The sequence below is a fragment of the Bos taurus genome, chromosome 22 (genome assembly GCF_002263795.3).
Source record: "Bos taurus isolate L1 Dominette 01449 registration number 42190680 breed Hereford chromosome 22, ARS-UCD2.0, whole genome shotgun sequence".
NCBI lineage: Eukaryota > Metazoa > Chordata > Mammalia > Artiodactyla > Bovidae > Bos > Bos taurus.
In genome coordinates this window covers 47127709-47145181 of record NC_037349.1, presented here as the reverse complement: position 1 = coordinate 47145181, position 17473 = coordinate 47127709, and the positions used below count along the sequence as shown (strand labels likewise).

Genomic DNA, 17473 nt, shown 5'->3' with positions numbered 1-17473 from the left:
CTGTCTCTTAGTGAAACTGACCTTCCCATGAGGAGGCAGGAATAACAGAATAAGATCCTGTGGAACTTAATTAATTAACCCCCCAAAACCTAATTAAACCACCAAGGGATAACAAAATTTTATATGGGTTGATAATTTTGATGAGAGTGACCTCAGAAAACAAAAAAAAATCTTCTGAGCAATGACAGTCTAGACTTACCAGTCAAAACATTATCACTTACTGATTAAAAAAATTGATCAATGGAACACGTTACCCTAGGGATAACAGGACTCTAGCACAGTCCTGTTCTAGAGTTCATACCAACATCAGGGTTTACAACCTTGATACTGGCTCAGGACACTCCAAAGGTGTAAGGGCTATAAAAGGTAAAAAGTCCTAAGTGATCTGAGTTCAGGAGTAATCCAGGTTGGTATCTATCCTGTATATATTTATTCAAGTATGAAAGCACAGAGAAATAAAGGCCCACTTTAAAAAGCACCTTAAAACCAATTAATGTATAATCCTAATTTAATTAATACATAGAAAATACTACCTGAAACCAGGGTTTGTTAAGGTGACAGGGCTTAATTGCATAAAATTTAAACTTTTATAACTAGAAGTTCAAATCCTCTAACAAAATGTTTATAATTAGTATCTTAATACTTATTATCCTCACTCCTCTACCTGTAACATTCCTAACATTAAATGGATGAAAAATTTTCAGGTTATATGTAACTTCAAAAAGGGCCAAATATTGTAGGACCAGGTGGCCTATTACAGGCCTCTGCTGGTGCAAATTATTTACTAAAGAACCGCAACAACCAGCTACATCCTGAATTTCCACATTTAACACTGCACCAATCCTAGTCCTAACCATAAGAATTCCCCAACCCATACCTTACCCCCTTATTAGTATGTATCTAGCAGGATTATTTATGTTTGCAATTAACAATACCAAGCCTAGCTGTATGCTGTATGCTCCATTTTATGATCTGATGGGGTTCCAACTCTAAACATGCATTAATTGGAGACGCCCTATGAGTGGTAGCACAATTTCATAAGAAATAACACTAGCAATTATTCTTGTATCAGTCCTCTTAAGACATGAGTCTTTTTACCCTCTCTCAACTTTCATCACCACACAAAAGTATCTACGAAAAAATTTCCCATCATGACTCTTAACTGTAATATGATTTCTTTCTACTCTTATAGAAACTAATCAAGCCTCATTTGACTTAATAGAAAATCTGAACTTCTTTCAGGCTTCAATGTAGAATATGCAGCAGGCCCATTTGCCACATTTTTCTTAGCAAAATACACCAACATTCAGTTCAGTTCAGTCGCTCAGTCGTGTCTGACTCTTTGCGACCCCATGAATCGCAGCACGCCAGACTTCCCTGTCCATCACCAACGCCCGGAGTTCACCCACACTCACGTCCATCGAGTCAGTGATGCCATCCAGCCACCTCATCCTCTATCGTCCCCTTCTCCTCCTGCCTTCAGTCTTTCCCAGCATCAGAGTCTTTTCCAATGAGTCAACTCTTCGCATGAGGTATCATCAACAATATGAAATATTTTCTCAACAATCCTATTTCTGGGATTGTTCCATAACCCCCACTTATCAGAATTGTACACAACCAACTTTATTACCAAAACACTTTATTACTAACAGTTGCTTTCCTATGAATTCAAGCATCCTGCCCTCGATTCCAATATGATCAACTAATCCATTTACTCTGGAAAAACTTCCTACTGTCAACGCTAGCCCTATGCGCAGGATACGTCTCAGTACCTATTATAATAACATCAAGCATCACAAACGTAAGATGTATGTCTGAAAAGTATACAGTATATGTATGATAGAGTACATAATGGAGGTTTAAACCATCTTATTTCTAGAATCATAGGAATTGAACTTACCCTTAAAAATTGAAAATTCTGTGTTACCACATTACACTATATTCTATAGTAAGGTGAGCTACCAGGCCCACCCATACCCTGAAAATGTTGGTTTATATCCTTCCTGTACTAATAAAATCCCATCATCTTTATCATTATCCTAACAACCATTATCTCAGGAAGCATAGCTGTAATAACTAGCTCCCACTGACTACTTACCTGAATTGACTTTGAAGTAAATATACTAGCCATTATTCCCACTATAATAAAAAAAACAAAGCCACGAGCTATAGAAGCATCCACTAAATGTTTTCTAACCCAAGTCACTACTACATCAATATTTCTTACAATAGCCATTATCACTAACCTGTTTTACTGTGATTAGTGAACTGTTGTAAGAATCTTCACTCCAACAGTGAAAACAACAGCTCTAACCATAAAACTAGGACTATCTCTTGGGGAGTTTGGGATTGACATGTACACTCTGCTATATTTAAAATGGCTAACCTACAACAAGAACCTACTGTGTAGCACCTGGGACTCTGCTCAGTGTTACGGGGCAGCCTGGATGGGAGAGGAGTTTGGGGGAGAGTGGATGCCTGTGTGTGTGTGGCTGAGTCCTTGTGCTGTTCACCCAAAACTGTCACAGCATTGTTAATTGGCTGTGGCTGTACTCCAACAGAAAAGGGAAAGTTTATTTTTTTTTAAAGAGGGATGTATATTAGTGAAAAAAGCACTGCTGAACCATTTCACACAGGTTAGAACGGCTGTCATCAAAAAGACAAGCGGTAACTAGTGGTGAGGGTGCACAGCAAAGGGAACCCTCTCGCACTGCTGACAAGACTGTAAACTGATACGGCCACTATGGAAAACAGTACGGAGGTTCCTCAGTTACAAAGAGAACTTCCCTATGTATGACCCAGCAACCCCACTTCTGGGTCTGCATCTGAAAAAGATGACAGTGGGATCTCAGAGGGGTACTGCACGCGGGTGTTCACTGCCGCACCACTCACAGGAGGCCAGGAAAGAAACCACGGAAATGCCCATTGGTGGAGTGATGGAGAGAAACTGCGGTGCGTACATATCCAGTGAAGTGGCACTCCGTCACGAGAAAGGGTCCTGCCACTTGTGACAGTGTGGATGCATCTTGGGGGCACTGTCATAAGCGACAGAAATCAGAGAAAGACAAGTACTGTGTATCACACCTATATGGCATCTAAGAAAGCTACTCACAGAAACAGTAGAATGGTGGTTGCCAGCAGCTACAGGGTGAGAGACTTTGAGGAGATGCTGGTCAAAGACTACAAACTTGCAGTTTAAGATGAGTACGTTCTGGGGATGTAACATACGGCGGGGTGACTACAGGTGACAACGCTGTCACTAACAGTTACTAACAGAGTACACCTTAAGTGCTCTCAGTGCACGCACGCGCACACACACAAGCACACGCAAAAGATAATTCAGTGACGTGTTAACTAACCTCATGGTGATAAGCATTTTCTAGTGTATATGTATATCGCTCTCAATGCATGCACGCGCACACACACAAGCACACACAAAAGGTAATTCGGTGACGTGTCAACTAACCTCATGGTGATAAGCATTTTCTAGTGTATATGTATATCGCTCTCAATGCACGCGCACACACACAAGCACACACAAAAGGTAATTCGGTGACGTGTTAACTAACCTCATGGTGATAAGCATTTTCTAGTGTATATGTATATCATGTCGTACACCTTAAACTTAGACCTTATGTGTCGGTTACCTATAAAGAAAGCTGCAAATAGGGAAACAAAAACTAAGACTATCTCCATTCCACCTCTGAGTACCTGAAGTTGCATAAGGAGTCTCAGGAACAGCAGGCTTAATTTTATTAGCATGACAAAAACTTGCATCTTGTCAGTATTACTCCAAACCTCACCATGTATCAGCCCTAACCCAGTACTATCCATATCTATACCATGTATTGTAATTGGAGGATGAGGCGGACGAAACCAAACCCAACTATAAAGAATTACAGCTTACTCATCAATTGCTCACGTAGGGTAAGACCCATTATACTGCATAACCCAACTATAACAATCCTAAACCTATACTTTATAATAACACTTACTATATTCATACTATTCATTTACAGCTCAGTCACCACCACACTATCACACACATAAAATACCCATTATTACAACCTCCATTCTCATCACACCATTATCAATAAGTCTTCCACACTATCAGGATTTATGCCAAAATGAATAATCATTCAAGAAATAACAAGAAAACAACAGTATTATTTTACCCATACTAACAGCTGTCGCAGTTATTCAACCTGTGCTCCTACACACAACTCACATATTCTGAAGCACTAACTATATTTCCCTCCAGAAATAATATAAAGATAAAATGACAACTTGATTTTATATAACAACTGTCCTACCAACAGTAATCATATTATCCACAATAATCTTACCTCTTACACCAATCCCTTCAGTAATGGACTAGGAATTGAAGTTATACAAGCCAAGAGCCTTCAAAGCCCCTAAGCAAGTATAATTTACTTAATTCCTGCTCAATGAAGACTGCAGGACTCTCTCCTGCATCAGTTGAATGCAAACCAAACACTTTAATTCAGCTAAATCCTCACTGGATTGGTGGGATTACATTTCCCACAAAACTTTCAGTTAACAAGTAAATAGCCTAGTCAACTGGCTGCAGTCCACTTCTCCCCATTTCTCCTGCTGCCAGGAAAGGAAAAAAAGGGGCGTGGGCAGGAGAAGCCCCGACAGAATTGAAGCTGTACTCTTTGATTCTGCAATTCGGTAAGCAAAACTGACCACAGGGCTAGGCAAAAAGAGGACTCCAGCCCATCTTTAGATATACAGTCTAATGCTTACTTAGCCATTTTATCTTGTATTCATAAACCACTGACTATTCTTAATTGGCCATAAAAATACTGGTAAGTTATACTTACTGTTTGGTGCTTGGGACTTGTTAATTTGTGCTGAATTAGTCCAACCTGGAACACTGCTTGGAGAGGATCAGATTTACAATGCAGTTTTAACAGCGCAGACATTTGTAATAATTTTCTTTATAGTTACGTGTATTGTAATTGGAGGCTTTGGGAACTGACTAGTGCCACTAACGATCGGGGCACCCGACACAGCCATTCCCTGTGTAGATAACATAAGCTTCCGATTACTTCCACCCTCCTTCCGACTTCTGCTTGCATCATCATCAATAATTGAAGCCGATGCTGGTACAGGCTCAACTGTACATCCACCCTTAGCCTGAAACGGCTCACACTGGAGCTTCAGCAGACCTACCATCTTGTCCCTACATCTAGCGGGTATTTCCTCAATTTTGCTATGCTAAGTCACTTCAGTCGTGTCTGACTCTGTGTGACCCCATAGATGGCAGCCCACCAGGCCCCTCCCCGTCCCTGGGACTCTCCAGGCAAGAACACTGGAGTGGGTTGCCATTTCCTTCTCCAATGCATGAAAGTGAAAAGTGAAAGTGAAGTCGCTCAGTCGTGTCCGACTCTTAGCGACCCCATGGACTGCAGCCTACCAGGTTCCTCCATCCATGGGATTTTCCAGGCAATTTTAGGTACTTGTAATTTTACTACCATTATAAAACCACCCACTATATTCCACCATTATTTTGTGTGACCAGTTTTAATTTGTAGCTATATTGTTGCTATGGTTATTGTTCAGTCACTAAGTTGTGTCCGACTCTTTGCAATCCCATCAACTGCAGTGTACCAGGCTTCCCTGTCCTTCACTATGTCCCGGAGTTTGCTCAAACTCATGTCCATTGAGTTGGTGATGCTATCCAACCATCTCATTGCTGCTATTAGCATTACTTGTATTAACAGCTGCGATTACCATGCTATTAACAGACCAAACCCTAAACACAATTTTTTTTTCACTAGGCAGGAGGGGGTGATCCAGTCTTATATCAACACCTATTCTGATTCTTCGGACACCTTTAAGTCTATATTCTGATTTTACCTGCATTTGGAATAATCCCGCATATTGTATTATTCAGGAAAGAAAAGCCTTTGGTATATGGGAATAGCATGAGCCATAATATCGATTGGATTCTTAGGAGTCATTGTAGGAGCTCACCATATGTTCCAGCAGTATAGATGTTGACACACAAGTATATTTTACATCAGCCACTATAATTATTGCTGTTCCCACAGGAGTAAAAGTATGTAGATGACTAGCAACCCTTCATGGAGGTAATATCAAATGATCTCCTGCAATAGTAATGAGCCCTAGGCTTAATTTTTCTTTTTACAATAGGTGGATTAACAGGTATTATCCTAGCTAACTCATCACTACACACTGTCCTTCATGATACATATTACGTAGTTGCACATTCCACTATATATTCTCTGTAGCAGCAGTTATTTGCTATTATGGGAGATTTTGTATATTTTGAGTCTCACTGTTCTCAGGATATACACTCAATATGAAGCAAAACTCTACTTTGTAATGATATTTGTAGGGGTAAATATAACCTTCTTCCCACAACATTTCCTAGGTCTACCCAATACCATGACGACATTCTGACAACTCAGATGCATACAGAACGTCAAATAATAACAGCAGTAATATCAGTAATTTTCATAATTTCAGGGGCATTCACATAAAATGAGAAGTCTCAACAGCAGAGTTAACATACCTCTTGAGAGAATGTGGGAGGGGCCGAAAGAGGGAGGAAACGATCAACCTCCCCGAACCTTCCATTCTGGAGTCCACTCTGGCTGGGAGATGTGCACGTCACCAGGAAGAACCACGAGGCAGATTATCAGCCAAGCAAGACGACCAGCCAGAGGCAGAAACTAACTCCTCACCTTGAAACCTGAGACCGTGAGCCATGTAGCAGAGCAGTTCTCGTGGGTTCCCTTCCCTGGCTGCTCTTCAACCCAGGGCCCCCTTCCCAATAAAGTCTTTAGCTGTGTCAGCCTGTTTGTCCCCTCAGACAACTCATTTCTGAGCGCCCGCCCTGGGGCCTTGGCAGGCCCTGCCACACCTCACAGCGCTGCAGTCTCCTGGCCAACAGATTTGTTCTTCAGACACCAAACGCCTGCCCCCAGGGCCTCTGCATGTATTCTTCCTGCCTAGCAGGCCCCACGCCACCGATCTCTAGTTTAACACCCTGATTGTTCCTTCACTGTACTTACAGCTGAGCCTGTTACTTAGTTTCCATCCATTGTCTCCACTAGAGCATAACCTCCCTAAGAACACCTCCCTTATTAGCACTTCTCACCATGTAGCTCAAAACAGAGGGGGTGAGGACTGCGTGCTGAGTGAATGAGTAAGATTTCAGCTAGAAACCAAATGGAAAATGCCGAGAGATGGAAGCTGATTCTGTGGCCCAGCATCAACTGCCCTTTCTCCGGGCCCCTGGGCCCCGACCGGGTCCAGGATAAATCCATCCCCGTCCATTCGTCAGGAGGAGCAGCGCCAGCCCTTGAAGAGACTCACCTCAGGCAAGTCCTGTGTGTGGTGTGTGGTCCTCAAACCAGCCTTCCATGCAGGAACTGTGTATCCCCGTTTTGCGGATGGGAAAACTGAGGCTCACAGCTGACATGAATGGCACAGTTCCGCTTTGAACCAGAAACCTGGAGCCACAGTTTGTGCTAGGCACCTCAAGAGGGAGGCTGTGCTGTCCACAGACCGTCTCCCCCACAGTCATGGATGAGCACACCCACCTGTGAACTTCCAGAGCCACTCCAGGCCAATCCAGGCCTTCTTCAGGGGCTTCTGTGCAGAGTGGAGGGTGATGGGGCGGGTGCATGCCTGCTGGATATATATCTCTAGGTGGTCTTGGAGGTTCTGGCCAACTCCTGAAACCAGAGGGAATGGTTAGGAATACGTCTCCCAAAGGGGCTTGCTTGGCTGGCCTCTCAACATCCCCCTGGTTTTGAAAACTCTGTTCCTTCATCCACTTATCTGCCAGGCCAGCTCCTGCTCACTCCCAGTAACCCCGTTCTCACACTCCCAGCCACATCTGGCCCTTTTGGATGCTGGCCAGAGCTGCCTGCCCCTGCCCCTCACTCCCCGGGCACCACCTGTAACCACATAGGTGCCTTCCTGCTAAGCAGTCCTCCCCGCAGGCCTGGAGCCAGCACTGCTCAGTGAGCTGCCCCTGGCTGGGGAAGGAGGGAAGCGTCATGCTGAGCCCATCCAAGCTCAAGGGGACACTGGGCAGTTCACTGCCATGGACCAGCACTTCACAGGCCTCTTACAATAAAGCCTCCAGCCCTCTAGGAGCTTGTAAGACAGGGCAAGAGGGACTGGGCCAGGCCCCCCAAAGCATCAGAAATGGAAGAAATATTAGGCCTGGGAGAACCATCTTAACCCGAGAAGCATGTCAGGATGACTGGTGAGTCTTGAGGATGGAAAACACAAAGGCCTGGACCCTCTCCCCAAAGGGCTGCCCTGCTGGCCCGCCTGAGCCTGGCCCCGTGGGCTTTTCCGGCAGATGCTCCCTGCTAGAGGGGCTTCGCTGCTGAGAGGGGCGGGACGGCCGGGGACGGGAGGAAGACAACACGGAGACTTGAGGTTTCCCTGTGGGGATGTTCCAGTGAGAATGGGGGGCTTCAGGCTCCTGGGAAGACAGTGACAGCTCTGAGGAGCCCTGACTCCTGTCCCCTCCCCACTCCGTGCTAAGAAAATATAATAAGCAGTTTTATTTAGCAGAGATACCTCTGGGGCGCAGTGGGGAAGGGGGCTCACCAGGAAGGTGGCACACCACCGGGATGCCCAGTTTCCTGAGGTCGTCTGCATTGCCCACACCTGACAGCATGAGCAGCTGCGGAGAGTTGATGGCACCTCCACTCAGAATCACCTCCTTGCTGGCATAAGCCTGGAAGAGGCAGGGGGCCACGCAGGTCATGCTTCCTTTCCAGGAGAGCCCGTCAGCACCCGAGAACATGGCCTTGGCGTGACCACTTAGGGAGCCTACTCAAGCCCCAGGGGGCGGAAGCAGATGCTCAGGGCGCCACTAGGGGAAGGGTAGGTACAGGTACCGGGTGCAGGGTGGGTGTGAGCATAAATATTCTGATATTTTCTGCCACAGCCAGAAAGTAATGATCCTAAAATAAGGACTGTAGTGCTTGAATGAGATAAAGGAAGCAAGCACCCAAACGAGCAGTTTAAAATAAAGCGGTGAGCCAGATCTCCACATGGGATGCAGGACAGTCCTTACACACTGCTAAGTGGAAAACTGCACAGTGCAGAGATACGGAGTGTGATCACAGATTCGGTTTTTACCTGAGCTGAAAGTTGCTCAGTCATGTCCGACTCTTTGCGACCCCATGGACTGTAGCCCGCCAGGCTCCTCTGTCCACGGGATTTCTAGGCCGAGAATACTGGAGTGGGTTGCCTTTTCCTATTCTAGGGGATCTTCCTGACCCAGGGATTGAACCCAGGTCTCCTGCATTGCAGGCAGGTTCTTTACCATCTGAGCCACCAGGGAAGCCCAATATGGTTTTTAAAGCCTCTAACATAAACCTATCAATTTCTGGACAAGTGTGGAAGGCAGTAGCATACTGAGGTTCAGGAGGGTGCTCACGCCAGAACATCACCGGCCGGTGGCCAGACTGGGGCTCCCTCCCTTCTCCAGGCCACTGCTTCCCGCCAGGCCTGGGGACGGTCTTTCAGGCTGTTGCTACCAGCCGCTCGCTCCTTATCACCATGTTGACAGAGACAAGAACACGACTCCTGCCCACCCACACTGACTGTGACCTCGGGGTCACTGCCCACTCCCTCCTGGCTGAGTGAGCTGCTCAGGCCTGGTGGTAATTCACTCACCCTGTGGCTCTCGCCGTTTTTGAGGTACTCCACACCCACTGCACGGGTGCCTTCAAACAGAACCCTTCTCACAAATGTCTGGGTCTCAGCTGTGAGGTTGGGGCGGCTCAGTGCTGGGTGCAGGTACGCGCAGGCTGTGCTCCAGCGCTTGCCTGCAGGACAGAGCAAGGAGATCAGTCAAGCCCATGCGTGCTCCCTGGGTACCTGTTATACAGGAGGAGGTAGGTAAGGACAGAAGTAAGAGGGAGTTTGCTCTTCCCGTGACTCTGCAAGCTCTGTCTTCAAAGGAAGACTGAGACCCAGATGCCCTGTGCAGCTGAAATCCACATCGACCTGGGGTCCCTGGGTGCAGGTGGGCAGATATCCCTCATCCTTGAGAGGATGGCGGAGGCCAGGAAGGGCTAATGACAGCCCTGGGTCCAACCTGGCTGTGCCTCCGCCCTGCTGCCAGCAAGGCTGGTCACCGCTCTGTGCCTCGGTATGCCCATGTGTAAGGCTCTGAAACCGGAGGCTATGTGGCTGGTGAGCTCTCCATTATCCACATCAAATGGGACCAGAGGATGCCCAAGGTGTCACCACCTCCGGGCACTTCTCACTGGCTTTGGGTGGTATCCTGTGGGCTCTCGCCAGTGAGTCTGTCACATCCTCTCCACCTCAAACCAGCCCCAGTCTGGCCACACTGACCCTGACCCAGGGGGGCGGGGGGGGGGGGGGGGCGGGGACTGGAGGGATGAGGCTGTGATAGAACAGCTTTTCGTTTTTAAAGGAGGAATCTGGGAGACAGGGAATCAGGAGGCTCGCACCTACCTTCGTGGATAGTCATGTCCATCCAGCCGAAGCCCTCTTGCTGGAAGCCGTTCATGTCCTCGGTGAGGGGGTAGCCGGCCTGCTGTGCCGCCTCCAGGAACGCGCGGTGCAGCGGGTGGCCGCTCTTGCCCCGGGACACGCGCAGGGGTCCGTCGCCGCCGCGGTACCTGCCGGCGCCCAGCTCGTGCGCCTGCGCCCTGCGGAAGTAGGGCAGGCAGTGCGCGTAGTCCCAGCCCGCGGCGCCCTGGCGCTGCCAGCGCTCGTAGTCCTCGGCGTGCCCACGCACGTAGACCATGGCGTTGAGCGACGACGAGCCACCCCAGACGCGGCCCCGCGGCCAGTACAGCACGCGGCCGTCCAGGCCCGCCTGCGGCTCGGTGTGGTAGCACCAGTTGTACGTGTCGTCGCACAGGTTGGCCACGAGGGCCGCGGGCATGTGGATCTTCCAGCAGAGCCGCTTGCTCCCCGCGTACACGTCCTTGGGCCCGGCCTCCAGCAGCAGCACATGTTGGTCGGGGTCCTCCGTGAGCCGGCCCGCCAGCACGCAGCCGGCGGAGCCCGCACCCACCACCACGTGGCTGTAGTCACCTCGGCTCCGGGGGTGCTTGCTGGCCAGAGCGCGGAGGCCCCGGGGGCCCTGCGCCCCCAGGGCTCCCCATGGGCCCAGGCATCCTCCCCGCCAGCCTCGCAGGACGCACCACATGCTTCCAAGCCCAAGTTCTCTTACTTCCACCAAGGGAAATGTGATGATTCACTGCCCTAAAAGTAGAAAAAGGGTTTGCAAATTTAACTCAGCATGCATGGTACAGAATCGGTGCCCGCCTGGCACTGGGTGCAGCAGGCCTGGGTGGCACGTTCCTGGGGAACCAGGAGGAGCAAACACAAGCAGGAATATCAGTCCTGCGGGATCAGTGCCTGAAGCGACAAGCCCAGGGCCTGGGGGCACAGGAGGCTCCTCCCCACCTGCGGGGTGTAAGGCGGTAGTCTCCAGAAAGGCTTCCCTGTGACATCTGTCCATGAACCTGGAGTGGGGGCAGGACTCTACCTGCTGGAAAGCAGGGGCTTGAGGGCCTTCCATGTTTGCCCTGACTCCTCATCCATTCAAGACACGGAGAAAGTTGCTGGGCCCCTACCACCTGCCAGGCACCATGTGGCCCTCTCTAGGAATACCCAGAGAACAAGATATCTGCCCTCAAAACTGATGGTCTGGGACCAGGGAGACAGACAAGACTTATATAAATAACCCAAGTAAGGTCAAGGTGAGAGGCTAGAGACTATAAAGCTTATAGCCTTTGACCTGAGGGCACCAGAGTGCAGAAGGGTTTGCAGCAGGGGATGGGGTCAGAGCCACAATCTTCAAAGATCACTCTGTCCAGTGCCAGAGTTTTAACAAACGTCAGTAATTTCTGGAGGGTCCTTTCCCAACAGTGTTCACATCCATTCCAGCATGCTCAATGCACACGGGGAGAAGAGCCACGATATCCATCAGGACCTGCGCTGACACAGGATCTCTGAGAAGCTCAGGCATGACTGCCATGAAGCTCAGGCACACAAGGCCTGCCCAAGACTGAGGCTGCAATCAGAGAACCGAAAAACCTCAAGAAAACCCTGATAGATTCCCCCCACCTCTTCTACAATCCTGCACCAAGTCGCCGGCAGCCTATTGCAGGAAACAGGCTAAGAAGAGAGTGGAAAGATTCCAAATCCCCTACCCCTAACTCCATTCCTGCAAGCATAGGAGAGAGACCAGCAGGCCGCCTAAAAACTAAATCTGAAGCAGGAATTCTGAGATCCTTCCAGCGTTCCAGGCCTCATGCTAGCACAAGGCAGAAGCGGCCACTGCTCAGCTCCCAACTGGGCTGACTTCAACACTCCACACTCAGGACCTGACAGAGTAAAAGGCATGCCCTTGCCTAGGTACAGACACTGTTCACCCTCCAGTCCCTCTTATCCTGTTACACCCAAGGTCATGCATGTATAAGAAAGGTCATGTATACTCATTATAAACAGAAAAGTAGTGAACAGAACCAGATCCAGGGGGTAACCCATCCAGATGTTAGAACTATCAAAGACTTCAAAGTAACAAAGTTTAAAGTTTTGAAAGATTTCGTTGAAAAGGTGGACATGTTGAACAGATGGGCAATTTCAGCAAAAAGTTGACAATAAAAAAAGGCACAACTGCTACAAATAATAAAAAAAATTACCAGAGATAAACAATTTGACTGGAAATGGCAGAGAAACAAGTGAAACTGAACATCAGGTTAGTAAAACTCATCCAGTGGAAATACAAACAGAAGAAAGAGTGAAAGAGAGAACAGAACAGCTGAGAGCTACAGGATGAGACCAAACTATCTGAAGTATACACGACTGGAGTCTGAGGAGGAGGAGGAGAGGGTAAAGGGAAAAAGAAGAGGGATGGAGAGGCGGAGCAGCAGAGGCAGAAGGCGAGAGGCGGGCAGGCAGGAGGACAGAGGGCGCATAGCGGAGAAAAGATATCTGAAGAGATAACTGCTCAGACTGCCCCCAGATTAATACCCGACAAAAATATCACAGATTCAAGACGCTTAGACCATCCCAAGCAAGATTAATATAATGAGAAACACACCTAAGGTATATCACAGTCAAACTGCTGAAATCCCAGAAGATCATCAAAGGAGCTAGCCCCCTGCAAAAACATGTACAGAGGAATAAATTTAAGAGTGCCTGCAACTTCTTATCAGAACACATACAACCCAGTGGGAGGGGAGTCTGGGGGAGAATGGATGCGTGTATATGTAAGGCTGAGTCCCTTCACTGCTCACCTGAAACTATCACAACATCATTAATCAGCTATACCCCAATACCAGATAAAAGTTAAAAAAAAGAATGAAACTCAGATACGATCTTTTGGATGTTTTATACCACCCTGTTGAAAATCACTGAATTAAATACATGAGTGTCATAGCATTAAAAAAATAATAATAAACATACAATCCAGGATCAGATAAAGATGGAGGGGGGAAAGCAAGAAAATCATGTAACTGAGTAGGATCAACAGAGAAAAACAGGAAAAGAAAGGAATCGGGACAAAACCTGGGCCCCCAGTAGGGAGCTGTGAAACACGACGTTTCTGCCTCACTAGTGGAGTGATCTGCCTAGACAGACAGGGAGCCTCGGGGCCTCAGAGGAGAGTGTGGTAACCAGCTTGCGCGGGACAGAGCAGAGAAAGACCTGCAGAGACGGTGCAGAGACCACCCAGCACTACCCAGCCTGAGACATTCGTCCTCTGACGTGGGTGGGGGCTGGGTGCTGTGGCTCTGGCTTCAGAGACCAGACCTGGAGCAAGGACTGGGGTTGCCTGTGTGGCGACAGTCTGAGGGGGTAGGGAAGAAGCCTCGACGTGCCAGAGTCAAGGGACCATTGCTGGGGGGCATACATGGTACCACACAACTGCACTCATTTCACATGCCAGCAAGGTAATGCTCAAAATCCTTCAAGCTACGTGAACTGAGAACTTCCAGATGTACAAGCTGGATTTAGAAAAGGCAGAGGAACTAGAGATCAAATTGCCAACAGCCATTTGATCATAGATAAAGCAAGAGAATTTCAGAAAAACATCTACTCTGCTTCACTGACTATGCCAAAGCCTTATACTGTGTGGATCACAGCAAACTGTGAAAAATTCTTAAAGAGATGGGAATACCAGACCACCTGACCTGCCTCCTGAGAAACTTGTATGCAGGTCAAGAAGCAAAAGAACTGGACATGGAACAGTGGGACTGGTTCAAAAATGGGAAAGGAGTACACTGAGGCTGTATATTGTCACCCTGCTTATTTAACTTATATGCAGAGTACATCATGAGAAATGCTGACCTGGATAAAGCTCAAGGTGGAATCAAGATTGCCAGGAGGAATATCAATAGCCTCAGATATGTACCCTTATGGCAGAGAGCAAAGAACTAAAGAGCCTCTTGATGAAGGTTAAAGAGGAGTTTGAAAAAGCTGGCTTAAAACTCAACATTCAAAATACAAAGGTCATGGCATCTGGTCCCATCACTTCATGGCAAATATATAGGGAATCAATGGAAACAGTGACAGACTTTATATTCTTGGGCTCCAAAATCATTGTGTACGGTGACTGCAGGCATGAAATTAAAAGACACTTGCCCCTTGGAAGAAAAGCAATGACAAATCTATACAGCATATTAAAAAGCAGAGGCATTACTTTACCGACACAGGTCCATCTAGTCAAAGCTATGGTTTTTCCAGTAGTCACAGGTGGATGTGAGAGTTGGACCATAAAGAAGGCTGAACACCAAAGAATTAATGCTTTTGAATTGTGGTATTGGAGAAGATTCTTAAGAGTCCCTTGGACTGCAAAGAGATTAAACCAATCAATCCTAATGGAAATCAATCCTGAACATTCATTGGAAGGACTGATGCTGAAGCTCCAACACTCTGGCCACCTGATGCGAAGGTGGTCTTTTCATTAGAAAAGACGCTGATGCTGGGAAAGATTGAAGGCACGAGGGAAAGGCGAGAACAGAGGATGAGATGATCGGATGGCATCATAGACACGATGGACAAGAGTTCGAACAAGCTCCGGGGGGTGGTGAAGGACAGGGAAACCTGGGGTGCTGCAGTCCATGGGGTCACAAAGAGTTGGACACAACTGAGCGACTGAACAGCAACAGCACGAGGAGAGGGCCGGGACTGCCAAAGAGTCTCTTTCTCCACGTCCCCACTGTCAGGGAGCAGGGCGCCGCTTTCAGAAGCTCCAGGAGTGGGGACAGGCCACCGCTGCCATCTCGGACTCCAGGGGTGGGCATGAACTGCTGCCACCGAGGGCCATACAACTGGATGCCCCTGCCTCTCTGGGAGTGCGCACGGGTGACGCGGCTGCACATCCCTTGTTGGGGCTAATGGTCAGCACATACCGAGGAAAGAGACAGCAAGCGTCCAAAGCAAAAACAATCCTCGTGCCAAAAAATATAAATGCACACAAGCTATGCAGGGGCTCTCCTGCATATAAAAGGCCGTCCAAGACTGCAGCAGACGATTGTCTCTCCCAGACTTACTGAGTAAGAGAAATACAAGCAAAATGAAGAAACAGAGGAACCACTCCCATTAAAGGGCCAAGAGAATCCCCCTGAAGGAATAAACAAGGAAACAGACCTCTTCGCTGACAAACACTGAGTTCAAAAAGGAGATAATGAAAATGCTGAAGGAATTAAGGAAAGTTATCGAAAGAAGTGCAGATGACTGTAAAAAAGAACTAGAAACTGTAAGGAGGAGCCAAGAAAAATGAGAAAATTCATTTGCTGAGAGGAAAGCTGAGCTAAAGGCAACGAACAGCAGAATGAATAATGCAGAAGAAAGAATAGTGACCTGTTAGGTAGAATAATGGAAATTATCCAATCAGAAGAAAAAAAAAAAACAAAATGAAAATCAAGTGAACAAGAAAAGAAAGCAATGTGTGATAACATAAAGTGTGCCCATCTACACATAATAGGGATTCCAGAAGGAGGAGAAAGGGGGATTGAAAATGTATGTGAATAAATTACGGCTGAAAATTTCCCAAACCTAAAGAAGGATACAGATATTCAGACACAGGAAGCACAAAGTGTCTCAAACAAGATGAGCCCAATCAGACCTACGCCAAGACACGTGGTAACAAAAAGGCAAAGAGCCCACGTGCACTGCAGAAGACTCGAGAGATGCGGACTCAGTCCATGGGCGGGGGAGATCCCTGCAGCAGGAAATGGCAACCCACTCCAGTATTCCTGCCTGGAAAATGCCATGGAGAGAGGAGCCTGATGGACTAAACAGTCCATGGGATCCAGAGAGCTGGACACAAAGGAGCGACCGAGTGCACACACACAAAGATAAAGAGAGGATTCTATTAGGGCAGCAACAGGAAAACAAAGAGTTAATTACAAGGCGATCCCTATAAGGTTATCAGCTGATTTCTCTACAGAAACACTGCAGGCCAGAAGGGAGCGGCAAAATATATTCAAAGTCTTGAAAGGAAAACATCCGCAACCTAGAATACTCCACCAAGAAAGATGATCATTTAGAATACGAGGAGAAATAATTTCTCAGACAAGCAAAAAGTAAAAGAATACAGTAATCCTAAACCTATCTGAAAAGAAATACTGAAAGGTCTTCTCTGAATAGAAAAAAAGCAGGAAGAAACTGGAAATCACAATTGGAAAGTAAATCAGTCAGTATACAGATAAAAAAAAAAAAAGAAAACTGTGAAAGTGATGATAAAAGAACAGCAAAAGGATAAACATGAAGATGTAAAAAAAGACATCAAAATCAAAAAATGTGGAGGAGGAGAGTAAGAAAATGCAGATTCTTTCTTTTTTAAAGAATGTGTCTGAGCTTTTATGACTATCAGTCTACAGTAAGCAGATATAGGAAAAGTCTAATATACTTGTAAAACGGTAATCACAAATCAAAACATACAATAGAGTCACAAAAACCAAAAAGAAGAGAACATAAGCATAAAATAAAAGGAAATCATCAAACCACAAAAAGAAAAATGAACAAAAAAGAAACATAGAATCAACTGGAAAACAAAGCTTAAAATAGCAATAAACACATCAGACCAGATCAGATCAGTCGCTCAGTCGTGTCCGACTCTTTGCGACCCCATGAATCGCAGCACACCAGGCCTCCCTGTCCATCACCAACTCCCGGAGATCACTGAGACTCACGTCCATCGAGTCAGTGATGCCATCCAGCCATCTCATCCTCTGTCGTCCCCTTCTCCTCCTGCCCCCAATCCCTCCCAGCATCAGAGTCTTTTCCAATGAGTCAACTCTTCGCATGAGGTGGCCACAGTACTGGAGTTTCAGCTTTAGCATCATTCCTTCCAAAGAAATCCCAGGGCTGATCTCCTTCAGAATGGACTGGTTGGATCACCCTGCAGTCCAAGGGACTCTCAAGAGTCTTCTCCAACACCACAGTTCAAAAGCAT

At 47.1% G+C, this 17473-nt stretch overlaps 2 protein-coding genes across 14 annotated transcripts in view; one reads left to right on the top strand and one right to left on the bottom strand.

The window, feature by feature from the left end:
* Positions 1-6847, top strand: part of CACNA1D (calcium voltage-gated channel subunit alpha1 D) — a 370601-nt gene extending 363754 nt beyond the window's left edge. For all 11 annotated transcript variants that reach the window (XM_010817680.3, XM_059879485.1, XM_059879486.1 and 8 more), the window contains one exon: positions 6520-6847. The gene's annotated coding sequence lies outside the window, so the exon portion shown is untranslated. The remainder of the gene's footprint in view (positions 1-6519) is intronic.
* Positions 1-17473, bottom strand: part of CHDH (choline dehydrogenase) — a 92179-nt gene that overhangs the window by 13500 nt on the left and 61206 nt on the right. For 2 of the 3 annotated variants that reach the window (XM_059879501.1, XM_005222729.5), the window contains 4 exons: positions 10510-11268; positions 9703-9854; positions 8626-8755; positions 7599-7733 (listed from right to left, as the gene is read on the bottom strand). In XM_059879501.1, the coding sequence (XP_059735484.1) occupies positions 7599-7733; positions 8626-8755; positions 9703-9854; positions 10510-11212 (1120 nt within the window). In that variant the 5' untranslated portion in view covers positions 11213-11268. Of the gene's footprint in view, positions 1-7598; positions 7734-8625; positions 8756-9702; positions 9855-10509; positions 11269-17473 lie in introns of those variants that run through there. The other variant, NM_001205564.1, reaches the window with a different exon arrangement.